This window comes from Siphateles boraxobius, unplaced genomic scaffold (genome assembly GCF_051911475.1).
Source record: "Siphateles boraxobius isolate OS27281-9 unplaced genomic scaffold, OSU_SipBor_1 6, whole genome shotgun sequence".
In the NCBI taxonomy this organism is placed as follows: domain Eukaryota; kingdom Metazoa; phylum Chordata; class Actinopteri; order Cypriniformes; family Leuciscidae; genus Siphateles; species Siphateles boraxobius.
In genome coordinates this window covers 37,090,728-37,116,372 of record NW_027509186.1, presented here as the reverse complement: position 1 = coordinate 37,116,372, position 25,645 = coordinate 37,090,728, and the positions used below count along the sequence as shown (strand labels likewise).

At 35.9% G+C, this 25,645-nt stretch overlaps 1 protein-coding gene and 1 pseudogene across 2 annotated transcripts in view; both read right to left on the bottom strand.

Moving 5' to 3' along the window:
- LOC143715429 (uncharacterized) overlaps window positions 1-25,645 on the bottom strand; it is a 90,757-nt pseudogene that overhangs the window by 55,382 nt on the left and 9,730 nt on the right. Inside the window, exon 2 of the transcript XR_013195750.1 lies at window positions 301-469. The product of XR_013195750.1 is annotated as an uncharacterized LOC143715429 (transcript). The remainder of the gene's footprint in view (window positions 1-300; window positions 470-25,645) is intronic.
- LOC143716527 (uncharacterized) lies at window positions 5,284-24,579 on the bottom strand. The gene is made up of 4 exons (XM_077209079.1): window positions 24,495-24,579; window positions 23,147-24,227; window positions 6,222-6,313; window positions 5,284-5,952 (listed from the first exon to the last, which is right to left on the bottom strand). Exons 1-4 carry the CDS (start codon window positions 24,577-24,579, stop codon window positions 5,339-5,341), a joined length of 1,872 nt encoding a protein of 623 aa, XP_077065194.1. The 3' UTR covers window positions 5,284-5,338.

Genomic DNA, 25,645 nt, shown 5'->3' with positions numbered 1-25,645 from the left:
GAAATGTTGGAGGAGCTTGAGTTTGTTGCCCAGCCCTGTTTGTTGGTTTGAGAGGCGTCACAGCTTACACTACCCCCACATCCTACGTCATACATCGTCAAGTGTTACTCTTTTAGCGCAAGTCAACTTGCATAGGCGGTCCCCCCCCCCCGGTCCCCCCCCCCCCCCCCCCGGTCCCCCCCCCCCCAGAGCCATGTGGAGCACTTCATGTAGTATCATGTAGTCTATCATCCATATACTGCTGTTTATTTCACAGCTACTAAAGCAGTCAACAATGAAGAATCAAGAATGGACACCAACCTATTTGTTCCTTGCTATCTTCATGTTTTATTCTGGATGGTTCTGGATCACTCATGTCTTCAATCTCCTCTTTAATGAACAGAGATTTCAGCTGTTTGTCCTTCTCTTGTAGGATGATGTGAATATTCCCAGTATTTATTGGTGAATTGTTGTGGGAGGGACATCAGATCTGCCAAATTCAAAAAGAAGTTACTGAATTTATAGTGAAATGCTTGTTTTAATACCCCCTCCCCCCAACACTGATGACAGAGTTCTTGAACTGATTTTTTTCAACACAACTTGACAACTCAACTATAAAACATAAGCTATGTGAACTTGAAACAGAACTTTTTATTTTATATTATTTTACATTGCATTCTAAAGAACCCCTACTGTCTGTGCGCATAGTCACTCAGTAAATCAACTTTTTTATAAAACTCCTTTTAAAAATGTCACAAATTGCATATGACTAAGATTATTTCTATTGAATAAACCCTAAACAAACTAATAACTTGTAATTATTAATTAATGATCCTTCGTATATTGTCCTTTATTATCTGTCTACCAAGCTCTGCTAATGTATGAAATATTATAGATTATTCAAATTAAAAACCAATATCATACATACCGGCTTCTGATGATGCATGGGGTCTTCGCTTATATATTCATCATGAGCTACCGCCTGGAAAGAACCAATAACTTTTTTCCCATTCAGCATGAGAGCCTCTTGCGCTTAACGAGCTAACTTGAGCTATACACGACGCGACGCGTGTTTACTGCGCATGATCTCACACTCCATCGCTAAGGAAACACTTCAGCTTCAACTGTTGGAAGTTTTAGCCACAGTTTATGGTTTTTCGGCCCTCGCCTCGTCTCTCGCATTTCTCTCTTCTGCGCATCCTCAGTGCGCACGATGGCATATTTCTTAAAGGGGCCGCATATTCTTAAGTAAATCCCATCTCCTACACTGTCATCAAACATATCTTCGAGAGTCTAGTCACCTGATGTCGTTTTATCAATATCAAAGAAAAAAAAAATTAATTAACAGACTTTTACTGTGGTTAAAATTAAAGTTACACATTACTAACTTGTTTTTGAAACTGTTTCACATTTCAATTTAACATTTGCGCCCATATTCAGGAAAACAACACTTTTTTCCCTATATCTTGAATTTTTGGGGGCATTTTGATATTTTACTAATATATACTACTCTACTCTACTCTACAAACACATTATCAATATTTTTCTAAATGTTCTCTTTTCAACTAAAAGACTGAAGAGAGTTGTTTTGTACAGTCCCGTGACAACAAATAAAAAGGGAACAAATGCAATTGAAGATATTTTTTGTGAACAATGATATAACCATATTTGATATTGTCTGTTAAGAGCCCTTTGTGGCTTGACAGTGGAAATGTGGCTAATAATGTCTGACTGGTATATAAATAAACAAATCAAATCAATGTAAACGGGTAAATGTGCATGGCTGTTGTGTTTGTGTAGAACTCAATAACCACACCATGTAGCTTCGTTCGTGTTGCGTTTACTCAACTGCCGCAAAACCTACATTTTCACCTTTTGCCGTAAATCACTGCTGTAAGCCTTAAAGGCACAGTAACCTGTCACTCGCAGTGCATAACATAACAGAGTCCAACAGGACACAATACTGAACGTTTTCAGACATAACAGTGGCGTCACGGCTGTGTTCAAAACACCCATGATTTCTCTCATAATCTGTAATAGAAAAATATATTAGAAAAAAGATTTTTCCCCAAAACCAACACATTATACCACTCATCTCCATAAACATTCAGGTGTTTTTCAGAACTGATACTAAAGTATTTTTTATTTTTACCACACTGAATACAGATTGAATTTACAAATGATGAATGAGACTGTTTGCCCATTTGAAACTCTTTTCAGTCAAGGAAAGGAAAAGGCAGTGGTGGAGGAAGTACTGAATCTCAGTACTTAAGTAAAAGTACAAATAACCAGTGACAAATTTACTTTAGTAAAAGTACCACAATAACAACCCTACTTAAGTAAAAAGTACCTGAATTTAAATGTACTTTCAGTATTAAAAGTAAAAGTACTTGCATAACATGCTCAGCTCATCAGGTTCTATGGTGAACACGTCCGTAATAAACAGTTTTCGGTACTGTACTGGTCATCTGAGAACTGCTGAGCCTGTGCACGCATGCTCAGTATCAGCTGCTCGTGCTCATCACTTCTCTCAGCACAAGAAGTCTCAGTTCAGTGAACTTTTAGATTTACTAGGGTAAAATATACTCCGGGATATTGGTTTATTTCGAGTCAGAGGGACTGTCAGGCATGTCTGAAAGTGAGTAACTTTAGTAACTTGTGGATCAGCGCTGACGCAAGACGCAAACGATTCAGTCCGATTTAGTGTACTGGTTCGACCGGTTCACTAAAAAGAACCGGTTCAAAAGAACGATTCATTCACAAACCGGACATCACTAATATCTATGGCAACCAAACTTGGTGAGACAAACGTGCAACGAGCGGACGGCCAGGAAGACGTTTTGGCAGGGGGAAAACTGATCAGAAGATGTAACGAAAATGTAACGGAACGTTGTAGAAATATAGTAGAGTAGAAAGTACAATAATTGATGTAAAATGTAACGAAGTAAAAGTCAAAATTATGCACTATTGATTCTACTTAAGTAAAGTACAGATACGTGAAAAATGTACTTAAGTAAAGTAACAAAGTATTTGTACTTCGTTACATTCCACCACTGGGAAAAGGATATACTACTCGCCCAATTTTAATATTCTAGCTATTATCACCTGGCCAGCATTTTGAGATTGCAGTGGACATAATAGACTATAATGCAATGAGAGCTCGCATAAGTAATGAGGAGCTAAACCATTCAGAACTTTATAAGTAATCAGCAAGATTTTAAAAAGTATAGGGAGCCAATGCAGTGTTGACAGAACCGGGCTATTATACTTCCTGGTTCTAGTAAGAACTCTAGCCGCTGCGTTTTGGACCAACTGGAGCTTGTTTTTTAAGCGTGCAGCGCAACCACCCAGTAGAGCATTACAATAATCTAGCCTAGCCTGCATTTGACATTGAAAGCATATATCATTATTTAGAGATATCTTTAGAATGGAAAAAATGCAGTCTTACATATGCTAGAAATGTGGCTTTCAAATGAAAGATTGCTACACAAGAGCACACCCAGGTTCCTAACCGAAGACAAAAACTTGACAGAGTAGCCATCAAGCGTTAAAAGGTATTCTAGTTTATTAAGTGCAGATGTTTTGGTGCATAATTAAAACCTCTAAACCTCAGAATTAAGTAGTAGGAAATCACACGTCATCCAATTTTTGATATTAACTTTGCATTCCAATAGTTTTGTGAATTTGTAAATATAGAGCTAAGTATCAGCAGTTTAACAGTTAAAGCTAACATTCACTAAGCAAATTTCCTAATGATATCTCCCAAGGCTTGCATGTACTGGGTGAGAAGCAACGGTCCTAGAACTGAGCCTTGAGGTACTCCATACTGAACTTGTGATCGATATGACACCTTTTCACAAGTATAGTGATAAGCATCAGATAGGTATTTGAACCATGTCAATGCAACTGCAAACATAATTTTCGAGCTTTTTCAAAAGAATGGTATGGTCGACTATATCAAAAGCAGAGCTTAGGTCCAGTAACACTAATAGAGAGATACAACCATGATTGGATGACAAGAGTCATTTGTAGCTCTAATTACTGCAGTCTCAGTACATGATATAGTCTTAATCCTGACTAAAAAATCCTCGCAGATACCATTTCTCTCTAAGAAGGAACATAGTTGTAATGATACTGCCTAGTATTCTGGTATTTTTGACAGAAAAGGGAGATTCGAAATTGGACTGTAGATAACTCAAGTTGTGCTTTTTTAAGAAGAGGATCTACGACTTCTCGAAGAAGCATCTCTATCAGTAGCTTAGTCAGTATAGAGTCTAACATTGTACATGTTACTGATTTAGATGATTTAACAAGTTTAGACAGTTCTTCTCATATAGTAAAGAATGAATGTTTTTTCAAGGGTTTTTATGAAATTTTAATGTTTGTCCTGTAAATCCTCTATATTTGTACAACTTACTGCAGTAAAACCTGATCATTTGGTTAACAATAATACTGTATGCCAAACATATTTATCACAATATTAAAATAGAATTAAACTCCTTAATGTAATTTAAACTATATTACTCATTCTCTGTGTTCATTAAACAGATTGCTCAAGAGATGTTTTTGTTTTATTTCTAATAATTACAATCAGAAAACAATATACACTATAGTAAATGGACATTTCCACTTCATGGAACGGCTCACTTTTGGGGGGTTTTCCACAGTGTACAGTACCTAGTACCTGGTACTTTTTTAGTACCACCTCGGTTTAGGTTCCAAGCGAGCCGTACCGATGCTAAAATGTGATGTGTAAACACTGCAGATAAGTGATTGGTCAGAATAATACTATGAGATAATAATTAGAGACAATACTCTGCTTTGAGTAAACTCCACATTTAATCTCAGAGAATTTACCTGAATGCATTTGACATGAAAACTAATTTTGCTCACTTGCAACATTTTTTCACATGAGTGTAAAGGTCTGATGAATGTCTAAAACTCTTCCCACACTGAGTACAGTAGTACGGCTTTTCTCCAGTATGAATTCGCTCATGAACTTTCAAGTTTCCAGAATGAGAAAACTCTTGTCACAATATGAGCACTTGTAAGGTTTTTCTCCAGTATGAATTCTTTGGTGCTGTTTCAGATATTCAGCTCTAATAAAGCTCTTCCCACAGTCACAACACACATGATCTCTCACATAACTATGTATTTTTTGGTGCTGTTTAAAACTGCCCAGTCGTGAAAATCTCTTTCCACAGAGAGAACACACATAAGACCGCTCATCTGAATGAAGTTGCATGTGGTATTTTAGACCTGATGATGAAATAAAATGTTTACCACACTGATCACAAGTAAAAGATTTTTTCTCTCCAGAGTGAATGTGCAGATGATATGTCAAACTTGTTGAATATTTTTACCTCTTCTCACACTGAGTACAGTAGTACGGCTTCTCTCCAGTATGAAGTCGCTCGTGTGATTTCAGGGTTCCAGACTGAGTGAAACTCTTGTCACAATATGAGCACTTATAAGGTTTTTCTCCAGCATGAATTCTTTGGTGCTGTTTCAGATATTCAGCTCTAATAAAGCTCTTCCCACAGTCACAACACACATGATCTCTCACTTCATTATGTGTTTTCTGGTGCCGTTTAAAACTGTCCAGCCTTGAAAAACTCTTTCCACAGAGAGAACACACATAAGGCTTCTCATCTGAATGAACTTTCAGGTGATTATTTAGTGATGATGAAATAAAATCTTTACCACACTGATCACAAGTAAATGTTTTTTCTCCAGAGTGAACGCGTAGATGATACCTGAGACCTGATCCATCAGAAAAACTCTTTCCACACTGAGTGCATGGATACGGTTTCTCTCCAGTGTGAATTCTCATGTGTGTGTTAAGATGTCCTTTATGACTGAAACTCTTTCCACACTGTGAGCAGGAGTGCAGCTTTTTGGCTTTTGTTCCTTCAGTTTTGAAGTCACAGTGTTTCTTTGCTTCATTTAGTTTGTCTCTCACTTCCATTTGCTCTGAAATAAATATTAAGAATCTGTTCAAGAAGGATAAATGTGAAAATTCAAGTGAACATTTAACAGAAATCAAGACTTCAGGTTTCTGTCTGTGTGAGTATAAAGTATCAGATCCGTGATGTTTAAAGGTCAGTTCTGTCATGTAAATATAATTGAAAAACTGCTATATAAAAGGTTGTGAACATTTATATGCATTTCTCTATCATTTATCATCCATATACTGCTTATTAATTCACATAATTATTGAACAGTCAAGAATGGACACCAACCTATTTGTTCCTCAGTATCTTCATGTTTTATTCTGGATGGTTCTGGATCACTCATGTCTTCAATCTCCTCTTTAATAAACTCCATCTTTAACAGTCACACAGATTTCAGCTGCTACTCCTGGAGTTTGTCCTTCTCTTGTAGGATGATGCGAATATTCCCAGTATTTATTGGTGAATCGTTGTGGGAGGGGCTTCACTGCAGGTGTGAACTGTGATCACTGTGTGATACTGACGCCCACAGGACCAGATCTGGAAGAATCAGAGATAAGTTACTGAATTTATACTGGAATACTTTAACAGCAAAACACACATGGTGCTTCAAATATATTTAGCTCAAATATAGAGCATTTTGATTGTTTATTATTAGTAGTGTATAAAACAACTTGTGTAATCCAGAGTGGAACTTTATGTAACCCAGAATATTATAAGGATTAAACAGGGCACATGTTAAATTATTGTCTGAACAAATCAGAAATCTAACTTAAGACGACAGAAATCCATTTAGTATGCAATATGCAGACTGAATAGAGGAGGTTTACGTAACAATAAAAAAAAATGAAATTCCTCATTTTGCTTCGATAGCAAAGTTGTTTTGAAACAACGGCAATGTCTGGCAATGTTATAAACTGTACAATGACAATAAAAATAATATTTAAACAAGTTTACCAGCCGCAGAAATACAGCGGTTACTCCTGAACACAAGCAGCGCTGCGCTTATAAACACTTTATTAGACATTTCTGATGAAAGATAAAAGATGATGCCATCGAAACTTTTATGAAGACCATAATTTCTCTTCAGATATTCATTCAAATATAAACTCGGATCTGCACTAATCATGAATGGCCGATTTCAGTGTCAGAAAGAGAGTTTGCAGGTTTGGTTTCTGTAGCCTTTAATAGTATTTTTAGTCATGTAACCTGAGGGGTAAAACATTAAAAACACATTGAGGTGATTATCACATAAAGTGATGATCCTGTAGTTTGTCTGACACTAATGATGTGCTTGATGTGCCAATTTACAGAAGATCTCAGACATCACCATAATGGATGAGGAGAAAACAGGGAGTAGCCTATTATTATGCAAAAAAATGGGATGTGAAACAATGCAGATCACTGATTGGTCAGAGAGAATCGTCACTACCAGATGTTGGATTTGGGACACGAGAAAGTCATCGTGCATAAAGCTGATGGAAGTGGACACCGGTTGATGGTGGTACTGAAAATTGATGGTCTTTTTTTCATTCTATTTAATATTTATGGATTTAACAATGCAGCTCAAAACCAGAAATTATTAGAAGATATTTCTAAAATGATCTCTGAAACTAAAGTGCGGTACCCATCTGATAATGTTTTAATAGGAGGGGATTGGAATATGGTTCCTGACGAGTGGAAAGATAGATCGTCTCCCAGACTTAACAAGGGGCGGCTTAATGCTAGTGTTGATTTTTGGATGACAGAAAATAATTTGAGTGATGTTTGGCGATATTTAAAACCTGAGGTTGAATGTTTTTCATGGTTTAAACCAAATGGGGAGAGCAAATTTATAATTGATTATTGGATGGTCAGTGACAACAGTCTAAAATATGCTTCAAAATCTAAAATTTCTAAAGCTCCGTTAATGGATCATTGTTTCATAGATCTCGTTTTAGAACCCACAACTAAACAATTTAGAAACAAAGGTTATTGGAAGTTCAATGCCTTTCTATTAAAAAATGAAGATTATTGCAATAAAATTAAGGAATTAATAAAAGATATAGAGATAAATGATTCTTTTGATTCTAATATAAGTAAATGGGAATTTCTAAAACTTAAAATTCAAGAATTTTCCATTGGTTTCTCTAAGAAACTAATAAAAGAAAAAAGAGAATAAGAAAGGAATTTAATTTGCGAAATAAGTCAGTGTTGTAACAAACCGGTTTTAAATAATTATGAAAATGATAGGGTGACGGAGCTGCAAAGTAAATTAGATAATTTGTATCTTGAGAGGGCATAGGGTGCTTTATAAGATCGCGTGCCAAGTGAATTGAGGAAGGTGAAAAGAACTCTTCATATTTCAGTAATTTAGAAAAAAATAGACCGCAAAGGAACTCTGTCAGTAGTTTAATGATCCAAGGAAAAGAATGCAAAGATTCTAAAATAATTGAAAAAGAAGTGTTTCAGTTTATATTCCTCAGATTTCTCCTCCTATGAGTCAGATCTTTTTTTTTTTTTGCTCAAATTCAGAACAATACTCCATGCATTGAGGACTCTTTCAAAGTTGTATGTGATTCGGATCTTAAAATAGAAGAATTGGATTCAGTTGCTGAGAAGATGCCTTTAAACAAATCCCCAGGGACTTGTTGAGAAATCTATTATTCTGTGCCCTAAAAGAAGGCATTGGTAAAAAAAGAGTTGATTGAAAGTATGAAGCAAGGTTTGATTACATTGATTCCAAAAGTTGGTAAAGATAAAAGAGTCTTAGACAATCTGAGGCCTATCACTTTCCTTAACATTGATTATAAAAATCTTTTCTGGTGGCTATTGCTGCTAGGCTGAAAAAGGAAATTTCTGCTATAATTAGTGAGACACAATCAGGGTTTTTGGGAGGAAGGTCAATTCATAATAATATTAGATTGGTTTTAGATTAACTCGTTTATAGTGAAGTGGTTCAAGAGAGTGGGTTTCTTTTTTTTTAGATTTATATAAAGCTTTTGATGCGGTGGAGCATCCTTTTATTTTGAAAACCTTGCATCATTTTGGTTTTGGAATAAAATGTATAATTGAAATGTTATATAATGGAATCAATAGCTCTGTAGGCCTGCTCAAGATTTCCAATTAAAAGAGGGATTCGTCAGGGATGTGGTAGCTCACCATTATTATTTATAACGCAGAGTATATATATATATATTGATTAAAAATGATGGTATTGAAGGTCTTACAGTGTTGGATAGACATATACTTATAAGTCAGTTTGCTGACGATACAACATTGTTTCTAAAAAATGAATATCAAATTTCCATTAGCTTTACAGTCTATTAACCAGTTTTCTAAAGCTTCGGGGCTACATTTAAACGTAAACAAATGTGTAATGTTAACATTGCATGAGTTTCCTTTGCAGTCATTATCTAATATACAAATGAAAAGGGAAGTTAAATATTTGGGGATTATTATTTCTAAAGATAAAGATGTTATGGAGAATAAAAATGTGTTGAATTACATAGATAAATGTAAGTCCATATTGAATTCTTCTATCTAAAATGGATAGTTTGTCCAGACTCATCTATCCAGCCTTCTCCTTGCCCATATCGACACATGATTAAATTAATAAATAAGGTGATTTTTAAATTTATTTGAAAGAAATAAGGGTCAGTATATAAGAAAGGATGACATGATTAAAAAATATGAAGACGGTGGGGTGAATGCTATCGATTTTGACATTATGAATGGTGTTTTGAAATTGAAATGGTTCAATTCAATTCAATTCAAATTTATTTGTATAGCGCTTTTCACAATACACATTGTCTCAAAGCAGCTTTACAGAAATTGCATTTCGGAAATGTACATAGAAAAATACAGTTAGTTAATCAAGTATTAATTTATGGCATAACATATCGCCGGCTTTGAGTCGTCTCTTCACAGGCGTCGAGTCGTCTCTTCACAGGCGTTGGGGCATCTGAAGTCTCCGTGAGAGGCTGGATACAAACTGGAGCTGACGAACGCTATTTACCTCGGGACTAGCGTCCCGAGATAACAGCAGAAAGGCAGATGGGAAATAATTAGCATAGCTGATGTTCATAATGTTAATGCATTCGAACCGATTCAGCAGTATCAAAGGTTAAGCATTAAGTGAATGCTTGGTTAAAGAGATGCGTCTTTAATCTAGTTTTAAACTGGGACAGCGAGTCTGAGGCTCGTACAATATCAGGAAGGCTATTCCAGAGTTTAGGAGCTAAATGCGAGAACGCCCTCCCTCCTTTAGTGGACTTAGATATCCTAGGAATGACCAGAAGCCTCGAATTTAGTGATCTTAAAGAGCGCGATGGATTGTATGGCGATAGAAGGTCTGTTAAATACACAGGAGCTAAACCATTTAGGGCTTTATAGGTCAGTAGGAATACTTTGTAATTGATACGTAACTTAATAGGTAACCAGTGTAGAGATGATAAAATAGGTGTTATATGATCATATTTTCTTGATCTAGTAAGAACTCTAGCAGCTGCATTTTGCACTAACTGTAGCTTGTTAATTGAGGATGTAGGACAGCCAGCTAATAAAGCATTACAGTAATCTAGTCTCGAGGTCATGAAAGTATGAACTAACTTTTCTGCATCAGAAACAGATAGCATGTTGCGTAGCTTAGCAATGTTTCTAAGGTGGAAAAAGGCTGTTCTTGTAATATATGAAATATGATTTTCGAAAGTCAAGTTGCGGTCTAGTATAACACCCAGGTCTTTTACTGTAGTGGATAAAGTAACAGGACATCCTTCTAAATTAAAGTTGTATTGTAAGGGATTTTGTGGGTAGTTTTTTGGACCAATAAGTAGTACCTCCGTTTTATCTGAATCTAATAGCAGGAAATTACACGTCATCCAGCATTTTATATCATTTAGACACTCTGTCAATTTAGATAAGTTAGTGTTTTCATCTGGTCGTGATGAGATATATAATTGAGTGTCATCAGCATAACAGTGGAAATTAATTCCATGTTTTCTTATAATATTACCAAGTGGCAGCATATATATTGAGAATAGCAGAGGGCCTAACACCGATCCTTGCGGCACTCCATAGTCTACTGACGTTATCTTTGATTTTTCCCCATTTAGACAGACAAAATGGTAACGGTCTGATAAGTAAGATCTAAACCAGCTTAATGCCTGTCCCTGAACACCAGTGTAGTTTTGTAGTCGATCCAGGAGTATTTTATGATCGATAGTGTCGAACGCAGCGCTTAGATCGAGTAGAACTAGTATTGAGATACAGCCTTGGTCAGAAGCTAAAAGTAAATCATTTGTAATTTTAACTAGCGCAGTTTCTGTGCTATGATGCGGTCTGAATCCCGACTGGAATTTTTCATAGATATCATTTTCTTGTAAGAAAGAGCACAATTGAGCGGACACAATTTTTTCTAGTATTTTAGACATAAATGGAAGATTTGAGATGGGTCTGTAATTTGCTAAGTTATTTGGATCTAATTGCGGTTTCTTAATGAGAGGTTTTATTACTGCCAGCTTGAATATTTTTGGAACATGACCTAAAAATAAAGACGAGTTAATAATATTAAGAAGAGGCTCTTCGACTACAGGTAACACTTCTTTCAGTAGTTTAGTGGGTATTGGATCTAATAAACATGTTGTTGGTTTCGATGCAATGATAAGTTTATTTAGCTCTTCCTGTCCTATAGTTGTAAATCGGTGTAGTTGTTCTAGAGGGGCCATAATTGAGGCTGAATCATAAGACATCATAGAGGATTGTATATTTACAATTGTGTTTCGGATGCTTTCTATTTTCTCATTGAAGTAATTCATAAAATCATTACTACTATATTGTAATGGAATATTTTGCTCTGGTGATGTTTGTTTATTTGTTAGTCTAGCCACGGTGTTGAATAAAAACCTTGGATTATTTTGGTTATTTTCTATTAGTTTGCGGAGATGCTCAGCCCTTGCTGCTTTTAGAGCCTTTTTATAACGTGACATACTGTCTTTCCACGCGATTCTAAAGACCTCTAAATTAGTTTGTTTCCATTTACGCTCTAAGTTACGAGTTTCTCTCTTGATTGCATGCGTAGCACTGTTGTACCATGGTGCTTTAGTTTTCTCTCTTACCTTTTTTAATCTAATTGGTGCAACAATATCTAGTGTACTAGAGAACATGGTGCTCAAACTGCTAGTCATTTCCTCTAGTTCATCTGTTTGTTTGGGTGCACTGCGCAGCTGAGATAGATCAGGTAAGCTATTTGAGAATCTATCTATAGTGGTTGGAAGGATTGTTCTGCCTGGTCGATAACGTTGCGCAACGTGACAAATTTCAGCAGTACGTATTATACAAGTTACCATGTAATGATCAGTGAGATCATCACTTTGCGGTATAATATTTATATCAGTTGGATTGGTTCCATATGATATAATTAAATCTAGTGTATGATTTAGACGATGAGTGGGACCGCTGACGTTTTGCGTGACCCCAAAGGAGTTTAATAAATCTGTAAACGCAGTCCCTAACGCATCATTTGTATTATCTACGTGTATGTTAAAGTCTCCAACAATTATTGCTTTATCGACATTGACCAATAGATCTGAGAGAAAGTATGCAAACTCTTTTAGGAAATCAGCATAGGGCCCTGGAGGTCTATATAGGGTAGCCAAGGCTAGAGATAATATGGATTTGTTTCTTGCATCTAAGAGCGTAACATTTAGCACAAGTACTTCAAACGAATTAAACCTGTGACCTGTTTTCTGAGTAACATTAAGAATATCTCTATAGATTGTTGCAACACCGCCGCCACGACCGATCAGACGGGGCTCATGCTTATAACAGTATCCTGGTGGAGTGGACTCATTTAGACCGAAATAATCATTTGGTTTAAGCCAGGTTTCAGTAAGGCAAAGTACATCGAAACTATTATCTGTGACCATTTCATTTACAATAACCGCCTTAGGTGTGAGCGATCTAATGTTTAGAAGACCTAGCTTTAGAAATTGTTTTTGTTCACTGATATTTAGATTTTCTGGTTTAATTACAATAAGATTTTTGCTAGATCCTACACTAGATTTATTGTTTGGCCTCACTAAGCGAGGAATAGACACAGTTTCTATATAATGTTCTACACTACTTATATCAATTAAGTTGGGACAGCAAAGACTGTGATTTGGACTTTGACTTACTAGTCATATGGTGTGTAACGTCTTGGAGATGTTGTCGGATGTTGTCGATGTTGTTTTAAATGGTTAAAATCCTTCATTCAAAATAGTCACTCCTTTTGGTTTATTGTCCCCAATGCGATCTTTAACAAAAAACTGGGGGAATAAACGTTTTGTTATGTTGTGCACCTCGTCACCAGTTAAGCTTTCAGCCTTCCATCAGCAAGTCCTGCTCTATTCGAAACTATTGTTCAAACATAACTTCACTCCTCACAACACTGCAGTTTGGAATTGTAGATATATAAAGTTTGGAAGAAAATCTGTATATCTTGAGGAATGGAAATCTAAAGGGATTTGGGCTATTGTGCATTTCTTGGATGATAATGGAAATGTGTTACTGTATAGAGAGTTTTGTGAGAAATTCCAAGTACAGTGTACTGTTAATAATTTTAATAAAATGATTAGAGCCATACAAATTCCTTTAAGATTAATGGTTAAAGAAGACATGTTGTACTCCAAAATCTCCCCAGCACTGAGACAGCTCTCCTTAGAAGGTTATGATTTTTGTGATTAAAAAAATGTTCAAATAGAGTGATTAGAAATTTTATTTTACAAGCTTATTTCCTAAACCCAATTAGACGGGAAAACGTGCTTAAAGATTATGAGAAGAATGAAATAAATAAAAAAAATAGGAAAAATGATTTGTCTTTTCCTCTCCCTGGTGAACTTCAAAATTTCAAACGAGATTTATACTACTAAGGAATTTTTAAGATTGAAATTTAATTTTGACGTGAATAATTGTGTTTTTTTGTGAAACAAATATTGAAAATCTAGAGCATGTCTTCTTTGATTGTGATATGGTGAAACCCTTTTGGAGGGAGGTGCAGAATCTAGGAGGGCTGAACTCCCACCTCTCACGGGGAAGTTAATTAGGTTTGGTGTTTGTCTGGAAAACAAAGATTGTGATTTTGTTATTAATTTCTTATGTTTTGGAAAGTGTTTCATTCATAAATGCAGATGGTTTAAATCTAAACCCAACTTTAATCACTGGATGAATGAGGTTAAATTTTTTTTCAAATCTTTAAAATTTGTCAAAAATCTGAAAGCCCTTAAATTGATTTCACTTTTGGATACGTTTTAATTAATTTGAAAAGTCCCTTTTTATTCTTTTTAAAAAATAATTTTTCATGTTATTTTTGTTTTTTCTTTATTTAAGTATTTGTTCTATAGTGTGTTTGCTGTTCTTTGTACTAGCTATGCTCAACCTAAGGCTGAACAATTGAATTATATTCAGATATTTGTTAATGTACCTTGTTTGTTTGTGTTGAAGTATAATAAAAAAATAATAAAACAAATTGGGACACGAGACACTAAACCCGCTAGAAAATATATATATAAAACAGCATTTTTGCTTCCATGTGTTGATTGATTTTATGATACTTGCTTGAATTGATCCTACAAAATATAATTATAAAAAACGAAGATACAACTTCCTACCTACCACCTTTTTCTTCCCACCATAAACCTTGATATTTTGTTATTTTCAATTGCCCAGTGTGACTGGAAACAGCAACAGTGAGACGGTGGAGATAAATTACACTAAATGTATTTAGTGGTGAAATCATAATGTTTACACACGACATGTTGATTCCAAACTTCACTGTAAATCCAAACATTCTGTGATCAAATACAATAAATACAATCTTTAAGATCTTTAGTTATTTTAAACGGGTTCAATGCAGTCGTATTATCTGACATGATTGACAGCCACTAGAAAAGTATGTTCTAAATAGTATGAATATGTGTAGAATGAATGTAATCGTAATCTACTACATTCGACATGTTGTCATTTCCATTCGGCTTCACTTCCACTTGCTTCCATCGTATGCACACTTTTTTTGTCTATACATTTTATGTAAGTTCATACATACTTCCTTTGTCACATACTGTTGCCTATCCTGTATAGCAGGGACGTATGTGGGTTTTATTTACCTCCTTTTTCTCTACCACAACATTCAATCTCCATTTCCATTTTCCACTACATCTAAGGTGTGTTTGCGCCACCTACTGGAGTGCAGAGAAAATACTGCGTATGGAATAAATTCACAAATCCTGTTATTTTGGCCTGCTGATTTTGGTTTTACATTTTGAAGTGCATTGTTCACCTTTTTATGCATTATGTAGGAGAACCCAAAGCAGGGGAGTCAAAACAATCTCTGTTACTTTAATGTCCTATTATCACTGTAAAGCTGCTTTGAAACAATCTATATTGTTAAAAGCGCTATATAAATGAAGGTGATTTGAATTGCCAGAACTATAACGATATAGAGGAACGATATAGTTGGGATCAATTTAAGAAGAACTTTTTCCCAGCTGTTGAATGATAAAACACTGACAGCCAATCAGAATCCATTAAAATTTGAGAGCTCGCGGATTTAAAATGGCAGATGACATTGTGGAGAAATAAATGATTAAATAATAAATAAAAAAAATCCAGAAAAATCTACCAATGTTTGACAATTCAAACTTTAAGGATACCCTCATACCCTCAGAATTTATGGTGAGAAGTATTAATGGAAAATTACCATCCAGCGCTAGTTTCAACAACATTGTCTTGCTTCCTGAAGTTGCAGTGAAAATGACTAGCCGTTGTTTTTATTCCACCATATTGACTATGTCAGCTAAATGTATTGTTAGATTAGATCGATTACACAAGATTTACTCAAAACATAGCATGCTGAGGACATCTTCTGGTTAAAGCCGTATAAATGCAACAAAAACAGCAAAAACATGTATACATGTTGTACACTTTGAAACACCAGCACATGAGATTAGAATAAACACACCGTTATCATTCGTTGATGTGTGGACACAAATATAATTTCATTATAGTTATCTTTCTTGGTGTGAATGGGCCTTAAGTAGCGACGAGAATACTTTTTGTGCGCAAAACCCCCCTAAAAATAATCCTTCTCTGTGGGCCTCGAGTCAATTAACATAGTGTGATTGCGTAGAGCTACGTCACACGTAGGCTCACTATTGGCCGACGCTGGTCATGTGTGTGATGCGTGTGACGTACAACAACAGAGGCTTACGCTGTTACACTAGTGAACTGACTCGAGGTCCACAGAGAAGGAAATGAATAGTTGAAATAAAGTCGTTATTTTTTTTTTTTTTTGCGCACAGAAAGTATTCTCGTCGCTTGATAAACTTAAGATTGAGCCACTGTAGTCACTTGGACTATTTTAACAATGTCTTTAATAACTTTTCGAGGCTGGCAAGTTTCAATCCCTTAGAAGCCTATGGAGGAGTGATCCAGCTCTCAGATTTAATCAAAAATATCTTAATTCGTGTTCCGAAGATGAACGAAGGTCTTACGGGGTTGGAACAACATGAGGGTGAATAAATACTGACAGAATTTTCATTTTTGGGTGAACTATCTCTTTAATGATTGTTTTTTTCCCACAGGACTATTCTCCAATCCACACAGCCAGGCCAATGAAAGTGTGGATTGAGAGCCACCAGATCAAGACCCTGTCATAGCCCTCACAATCTCAGACCTGAACCCCACTGAAAACCTCAGGAATGTGATCAAGAGGAAGATGGAGGGTCATCAGCCATTAAATAAAGCCAAGCTGCTTTTTTTTTTTCACCAGGAGTGCCTTAAAGTCTGAACTCTTCCCAAGTTAAAACATAACTATTGCGATTTTTAAAAATGAATATAAACTAGTTTTCTTTGCATTTTCGAGGTCTGAAAACATGGCATATTTTTTCTTTAATTTTGAGTAGTTGTCATTTTCTGCAAATAAATGCTCTTAATTACAATATTTTTATTTAAAATTTGGAAGAAATGTTGCCAATAATTTGTAAAATTAATCAAAAATGTTCAATCAAACAGATACATATATAATAAATCCAGGGAAACTGCAAATTTTGCAGTGGTCTCTTAATTTTTACATGATATAAAACATCATATACAATTCGCATTTCACACAACATTGGTCTGCATTCAGATGTTTTTATTTTTGCAACAGGATGTTTACTATTCTACAATGTATTTCGATATTAAATAAACATACAGTATATGACATCTACTTTACCTTTCAAGCAATGTGGAGGCAAAATTACTAAACTTTTACAGCCATGTTATCATTGCAAGCACAGACTGTTAATTAGTTTAACATATATTTCTTTTTATTATAGAATTAGCATCAAATAAACAATACAGTTCTTATTCACATTGATTAAAGATTATTAAACAAAAATATTGAAAATAGGTGGCGGTATGCCCTAAGTATGTAAATAGCCATTAAACAAACGAAGAAGAAAGAAGTAGTATAGAGCACTTTTTTCTTTTTTTTCTCTTAGGCCGTGTGTCCACCAAAGCGTTTTTTCACGCAGCTGGCGTAAAATTCCAATTGTTTTCAATGGGAGCGCCGCGTTTTTTAAACGCCATGAGCGTAACGAGGCGCTGAGCGTGTATTTAACGCTCAAGCGCTGAGCGCCCAGCGTTTTTTACTGGTCGCCGAGAGTTGAAAAATGTTCAACTTTGGGTAAAACGCTGCGCTCATCACTGTCACTTTTTACACAGCCGTCCAATCACAGTGGAGGAGGGGCGGGACAAATACCACACGACCAACTGTCACAACATTCTTTCTGTACAAGGACGTCAACCAGCAGAGCTAACCGAACAAAATGGATGAAAAAATAAATTTTTAGTATGAAACAAAATTATCTGCGAAATCAGTTACAAGTAAAGTGTGCTGCGGATATTCTGTATCATAGCAACGAATCGTCTCAACTGAAAAAACGCAGCGCTGCCAAAACGCTCTCAAGCGCCCACAGCTAGGCGTTTTCAGCAGAGCGCCTAGCGTTTTCAGCTGGCTAAAAACGCTTTGGTGGACACACGGCCTTAGCGTCCATTTGATGGTGACTCGTCAATTCGTCACATTTTATAACCAGCATACTTCGAGTAAGCAAGATTTGGGTTAATCAACGAGAGTTCAGGGTATCTTTGACGGTAAGATAACATTGCTTTCTGGAAAACCCCCTGGTAACTGCAGTGTTTCCCCTTCCATTATATAAGGGGGGCGCCCGGGCCTCCTAACTGCTCGCCCCCCTTGAAGGTCAAGTAAATTTGATTTGATTTTCTTTACAGCGCCAGATTACAATTTGTTATTTTATTAAACAAACTAAATATCCCTTAAGTTTCATTTTCATTTATTCATTTAGCTGACGCTTTTATCCAAAGCTACTTACAATTGCTATATTTCAGAGGTCGCACGCCTCTGGAGCACTATCCTCGGGCCGGGCCCTTGATCTAGAGACGTGCACTGCCAACGCAATAGAGTGCGGCGCGGGACTAGATTTGATGGCCGAGTGCGAGTGGTAATGTACTCACTCTGTGTGTGCGCGTTGCGGGAGAATAAAACGATTCGCGGGACTCCTGCAAACTAGAAATATCTATGAATAAAACATACAAAACTAATACATTTTTATTCATCTGTTGCAGAAAAGCAACAAGTTTCTATTTATAACATGTTTGCAGCATTGAGCGATGTAGCCAATCACAGACATATGTGTTGATTTCTTGAATGCAACCTGAAAGTATTTGGTGGTACAGAAAAAAAGTGTATTTGCGGGCGGGAGTGGGACAGAACAAATGTTGCGGGTGGGAGAAAGTAACATAGAAAGTAGGCCAAGTAGAGAACGTCAGTTATAACGACCCACGAATTAAAAAATGTTCTTCCAGAAGCCCAGAAAGATACACTGCAGTGACAAAAGTTGCACACTTTGTGGATAAATTACATACAAATAAATGTTACAATGTTTAGTTTAATGTACAGTTCAAATAATTGTTCAGTTAATATATTCACTGCTGCCAAATATACCCCCCCCCCCCTCTTCCAAGATTTATAATGGCAATGAATGGCCGTTTCTGTCCATCAAAGCGCATCCAAAGCGGAAGTGCAGAGGATAGAGCAAAACAAAACAGTGACAAATTAGAATACAACCGTTTTTAAAGAGAAATGTTGGAGGAGCTGTACCTGGTTTGTTTGTTTGAGAGGCATCACAGCTTACACTACCCCTACATCCGACGTCATACATCGTCAAGTGTTACTCTTTTAGCGTAAGTTGACTTGCATAGGCTGTCTGCCGGAAGCTAGTATTTTAGTCGAAAGAGTTTTAAATATGGATAATTTTCTTGCATGAACGTAACGCCTCGCTTTCAGAAGGCCTTTATTAACCCCCCTAGAGCCGTGTGGAGCACTTTAATAATGAATGGATGCACTTTGATGGACTTTACAGCAAACGGCCATTAGCTGCCATTATAAAGATTGGAAGAGCCAGGACATTTTTAATATAACTCTGATTGTATTTGTCTGAAAGAGGAATGTCATATTACTTATACCTAGGGTGGCTTGAGGGTGCCTTTTTGGGTGAACTATCCCTTTAATGTGAAAAGAGTTAGTTCTTAAATTCATGTTAATATGATTAAAATGTATATGAAAATGCTAGAAACAAGGTAATGATTTAGATGTATTCTTGTATCATGTAGGCTATCATCCATACACTGCTGTTTATTTTACAGCTAAAATTAACAGCCAAATTCAAAAAGAAGTTACTGAATTTATAGTGAAATACTTGTTTTAATACCCCCTCCCCCCAACACTGATGGCAGAGTTCTTGAACTGAATTTTTTCAACAACTTGACGGCTCAACTATAAAACATAAGCTATGTGAACTTGAAACAGAAAATTTTATTTTAAAATAATTTTACATTTGATTGTTTTGTTTATTTATAAAGAACCCCTGTACTGTCTGTGGGCATTATACTCATTCAGTAAATCAACTTTTTTATAAAACTCCTTTTAAAAATGTCACAAAATTGCATAGGACTAGGATTATTTATATTGAATAAACCCTAAATAAACTAACAACTTGTAATTATTAATGATCCGTCGTATATCGTCTTTTATTATCTGTCTACCAAGCTCTGCTAATGTATGAAATATTATAGATTATTCAAATTAAAAACCAATATCATACATACCGGCTTCTGGTGATGCCTGGGGTCTTCGCTTATATATTAATCATGAGGTACCGCCTGGAAAGAACCAATAACTTTTTTTCCCATTCAGCATGAGAGCCTCTTGCGCTTAACCAGCTAACTTGAGCTCTACACGACGCGACGCGTGTTTACTGCGCATGATCTAACACTCCATCGCTAGGGAAACACTTCAGCTTCAACTGTTGGAAGATTTAGCCACAGTTTATGGTTTTTCGGCCCTCGCCTCGTCTCTCGCATTTCTCTCTTCTGCGCATCCTCAGTGCGCACGATGGCATATTTCTTAAAGGGGCCGCATATTCTTAAGTAAATCCCATCTCCGCACTATTACGAAACAAATAAGCCTACACTATCATCAAACATAAGTCTTCGACAGTCTAGTCACCTGATGTTGTTTAATCAATATCAAAGAAAAACTATTTTCATTAACAGACTTTTACTGTGGTTAAAATTAAAGGTACACATAACTAACTTGTTTTAGGAACCGTTTCACATTTTCAAATTTCAATATAACACTTGCGCCCATATTCAGGAAAACAACACTTTTTTTTCCTATATCTTGAATTTTTGGGGGCATTTTGATATTTTACTAAAAAAAAGTGACAAACATAATTTATCAATATTTTTCTAAATGTTCTCTTTTCAAACAAAAGACTGAAGAGAGTTGTTTTGTGCAGTCCTGTGACCAAAAATAAAAAGGGAGCAAATGCAATTGAAGATTTTTTTATGTGAACAATGATATAACCTAATTTGATATGGTCTGTTAAGAGCCCTTGTGGCTATACAGTGGAAATGCGGCTAATAATTTCTGACTGGTATATAAATGAACAAATCAAACCAATGTAAATGGGTAAATGTGGCGTCCCGGCTGTGTTCAAAACACCCATGATTTCTCTCATAGTCTGTATTAGAAAAATATATTAGGAAAAAGCTTTTTCCCCAAAACTAACACATTACACCACTCATCTCCATTAACTTCCAGATGTTTTTTAAGAATTGGTTCTAAAGTATTTTCTATTTTTACCACACTAAATACAGATTGAATTTACAAATGATGATTGAGACTGTTTGCCCATTTGAAACTCTTTTAAGTCAAGGAAAGGAAAAGGATATACAAAGGAAAAGGATATAATACTCGCCCAATTTTAATATTCTAGGTATTATCACCTGGCCAGCATTTTGAGATTGCAGTGGACATAATAGACTATAATGCAATGAGAGCTCGCATAAGTAATGAGGAGCTAAACCATTCAGGGCTTTATACGTAATCAGCAAGATTTTAAAAAGTATAGGGAACCAATGTAGTGTTGACAGATCCGGGCTATTATACTTCCTGGTGCTAGTAAGAATTCTGACCGCTGCGTTTTGGACCAATTGGAGTTTTTTTTTTAATCGTGCAGGGCAACCACCCAGTAGAGCATTACAATAGTCTAGCCTAGTCTGCATTTGACATTGAAAGCATATGTCATTATTTTGAGATATTGTTAGAATGGAAAAAATGCAGTTTTACATATGCTAGAAATGTGGCTTTCAAATGAAAGATTGCTACACAAGAGCACACCCATGTTCCTAACCGAAGACAAAAACTTGACAGAGTAGCCATCAAGCGTTAAACGGTATTCTATGTTATTAAGTGCAGAGGTTTTGGTGCAATAATTAAGTAGTAGGAAATCACATGTCATCAGATTTTTTATATTAACTATGCATTCCATTAGTTTTGTGAATTTGTATGTTTCGTCAGGCTGTGAGGAAATATAGAGCTGAGTATCATCAGTTTAACAGTGAAAGCTAACTTTCACCAAGCAAATTTCCTAATGATATCTCCCAAGGGTTGCATGTATATGGTGAGAAGCAACGGTCCTAGAACTGAGCCTTGAGGGACTCCATACTGAACTTGTGATCGATATGACACCTTTTCGTTTACTGCTACAAACTGATGACGGTCAGATAATTATGAGATAAGTTTAAGTATAGTGATAAGCATCAGATAGGTATTTGAACCATGCCAATGCAACTGCAAACATAATTTTTTTGCGAGCTTATTCAAAAGAATGGTATTGTCGACTATGTCAAAAGCAGAGCTTAGGTCCAGTTACACTAATAGAGAGATACAACCATGATTGGATGACAAGAGTCATTTGTAGCTCTAATGACTGCAGTCTCAGTACATGATATAGTCTTAATCCTGACTAGAAAATCCTCGCAAATACCATTTCTCTCTAAGGAGGAACATAGTTGTAATGATACTGCCTAGTATTCTGGTATTTTTGACAGAAAAGGGAGATTCGAAATTGGACTGTAGATAACTCAAGTTGTGCTTTTTAAGAAGAGGATCTACGACTTCTGGAAGAAGCATCTCTTTCAGTAGCTTAGTCGGTATAGTCTAACATTGTACATGTTACTGATTTAGATGATTTAACAAGTTTAGACAGTTCTTCTCCTATAACAAGGAATGAATGTTTTTTCAAGGTTTTTTATGAAATTTTAATGTTTGTCCTGTAAATCCTCTATATTTGTACAACTTACTGCAGTAGTAAGACCTGATCATTTGGTTAACAATAATACTGCATGCCAAACATATTAATCACAATATTAAGATATAATTAAATTCATTAATGTGATTAAAACCATATTAACTCTATATTACATTCTCTGTGTTCATTAAACAGATTGTTTGAGACAAAATGTTTCTGTTTTATTTCTCATAAATACTATCAGAAAACAATATACACTATAGTAAATGGACATTTCCACTTCATGGAACGGCTCACTTTTGGGGGGTTTTCCACATTGTACAGTACCTAGTACCTGGTACTTTTTTAGTACCACCTCGGTTGAGGTTCCAAGCAAGCGGTACCGATACTAAAATGTGACGTGTAAACACTGCAGATCACTGATTGGTCAGAATAATACTATGAGATAATAATTTGAGATAAAATATGGAGTTTACTCAAAGCAGAGTATTGTCTCTGAGAATTTACCTGAATGCATTTGACATGAAAACTAATTTTGCTCACTTGCAACATTTTTTCACATGAGCGTAAAGGCCTGATGACCATTTAAAACTCTTCCCACACTGACTACAGTAATACGGCTTTTCTCCAGTATGAATTCGCTCATGTACTTTTAGGGTTCCAGACTGAGTGAAACTTTTGTCACAATATGAGCACTTGAAGGGTTTTTCTCCACTATGAATTCTTTGGTGCCGTTTCAGTTCACAAGCTCTAGTAAAGCTCTTTTCACAGTCACAACACACATGATCACTCATTTTATCATGTGTTTTCTGATGCAGTTTAAAATGATTCAGTCGTGAAAAACTCTGTCCACAGAGAGAACACACATAAGGCTTCTCATCTGAATGAACTTTCAGGTGTTCTTTTAGATTTGATGATGAAATAAAATCTTTACCACACTGATCACAGTTAAATGGTTTTTCTCCAGAGTGAATGTGCAGATGATATGTCAAACTTATTGAATCTTTGTAACTCTTCCCACACTGAGTACAGTAGTACGGCTTCTCTCCAGTATGAACTCGCTCGTGTGATTTTAGTTGTCCAAACTGAGTAAAACTCTTGTCACAATATGAGCACTTGAAGGGGTTTTCTCCAGTATGAATTCTTTGGTGCCGTTTCAGTTCACAAGCTCTAGTAAAGCTCTTCCCACAGTCACAACACACATGATCTCTCACTTCATTATGTGTTTTCTGGTGCTGTTTAAAACTCTCCGGTCTTGAAAATCTCTTTCCACAGAGAGAACACACATAAGGCTTCTCATCCGAATGAACTTTCATGTGATTATTTAGTTGTGATGATGAAATAAAATCTTTACCACACTGATCACAAGTAAATGTTTTTTCTCCAGAGTGAACGCGTAGATGATACCTGAGACCTGATGCATCAGAAAAACACTTTCCACACTGAGTGCATGGATACGGTTTCTCTCCAGTGTGAATTCTCATGTGCCTCTTAAGGGTTACTTTATGACTGAAACTCTTTCCACACTGTGAGCAGGAGTGCAGCTTTTTGACTTTTGTTCCTTCAGTTTTGAAGTCACAGTGTTTCTTTACTTCATTTAGTTCGTGTCTCACTTCCATTTGCTCTGAAATAAACATTAAAAATCTGTTCAAGAAGGATAAATGTGAAAATTCAAGTGAACATTTAACAGAAATCAAGAATTCAGGTTTCTGTCTGTGTGAGTATAAAGTATCAGATCCTTGAGGTTTAAAGGTCAGTTCTGTCATGTCAATATAATTAAAACTGCTATATAAAAGGTTGTGAACATTTATATGCATTTATCTATAATTTATCATCCATATACTGCTTATTAATTCACAGAATTATTAAACAATCAAAAATGGACACCAACCTATTTGTTCCTCAGTATCTTTATGTTTTTTTCTGGATGGTTCTGGATCACTCATGTCTTCAATCTCCTCTTTAATAAACTCCATCTTTAACAGTCACACAGATTTCAGCTGCTACTCCTGGAGTTTGTCCTTCTCTTGTAGGATGATGGGAATATTCCCAGTATTTATTGGTGAATTGTTGTGGGAGGGGCTTCACTGCAGGTGTGAACTGTGATCACTGTGTGATACTGACGCCCACAGGACCAGATCTGGAAAAATCAGAGATAAGTTACTGAATTTATACTGGAATACTTTAACAGCAAAACACACATGGTGCTTCAAATATAGTTAGCTCAAATATAGATCATTTTGACTGTTACATATTAGTAGTGTGTATAAAACAGCTCTAGGTTGCTAATTTTTATGTAACCCAGAATATTATAAGGATGAAACAGGGCACATGTTAAATTATTGTCTAAACTAATCAGAAATCTAACATAAGACGACAGAAATCCATTTAATATGCAATATGCAGACTGAATAGAGGAGGTTTACGTAAAAAAAAAAAAGGTAGCAAAGTTGTTTTGAAACAACAGCAATGTGTGATGGCGGGGTGGTGATGGCGCAGTGGATAAGACACACGCCTCTGGTGTGAGAGACCCGGGTTCGAATCCACTGTGAGACACCAATGTGTCCCTGAGCAAGACATTTAAACCCTAGTTGCTCCAGAGGCGTGCGACCTCTGACATATATAGCAATTGTAAGTCGCTTTGGATAAAAGCGTCAGCTAAATGTAAATGTCTAGTAATGTTATAAACTGTACAATGACAATAAAAATACTATTTAAACAACTTCAACGTTCAAATTATATAGTTTTGACAAAAAAAAATTATAAAGGGCCTAATGAATGATTGTGTAAGTAAAGTTGCAAGAAAATGCAAATTCCCTCTATGACAGAATAGAAAAGCAGAAATACAGCGGTTACTCCTGAACGCAAACAGCGCTGCGCTTATAAACACTTTATTACACATTACTGAGGAAAGATAAAAGAAGATGCCATCAAAACTTTTATGAAGACCATAATTTCCCTTCAGATATACAAATAAAAACTCGGATCTGCACTAATCATGAATGGCCAATTTCAGTGTCAGAAAGAGAGTTTGCAGGTTTG

What these genes read in the sequence shown, in the direction of transcription:
- LOC143716527 (XM_077209079.1), bottom strand. Translation starts at nt 24,579, where the DNA reads ATGGAGTTTATTAAAGAGGAGATTGAAGACATGAGTGATCCAGAACCA. An exon ending in CATGTGAAAAAATGTTGCAA is followed by an intron (nt 6,314 to 23,146) that starts GTGAGCAAAATT and finishes ATCTGTGTGACT; the next exon opens with GTTAAAGATGGAGTTTATTA. An exon ending in AGATACTGAGGAACAAATAG is followed by an intron (nt 5,953 to 6,221) that starts GTTGGTGTCCAT and finishes TATTTATTTCAG; the next exon opens with AGCAAATGGAAGTGAGAGAC.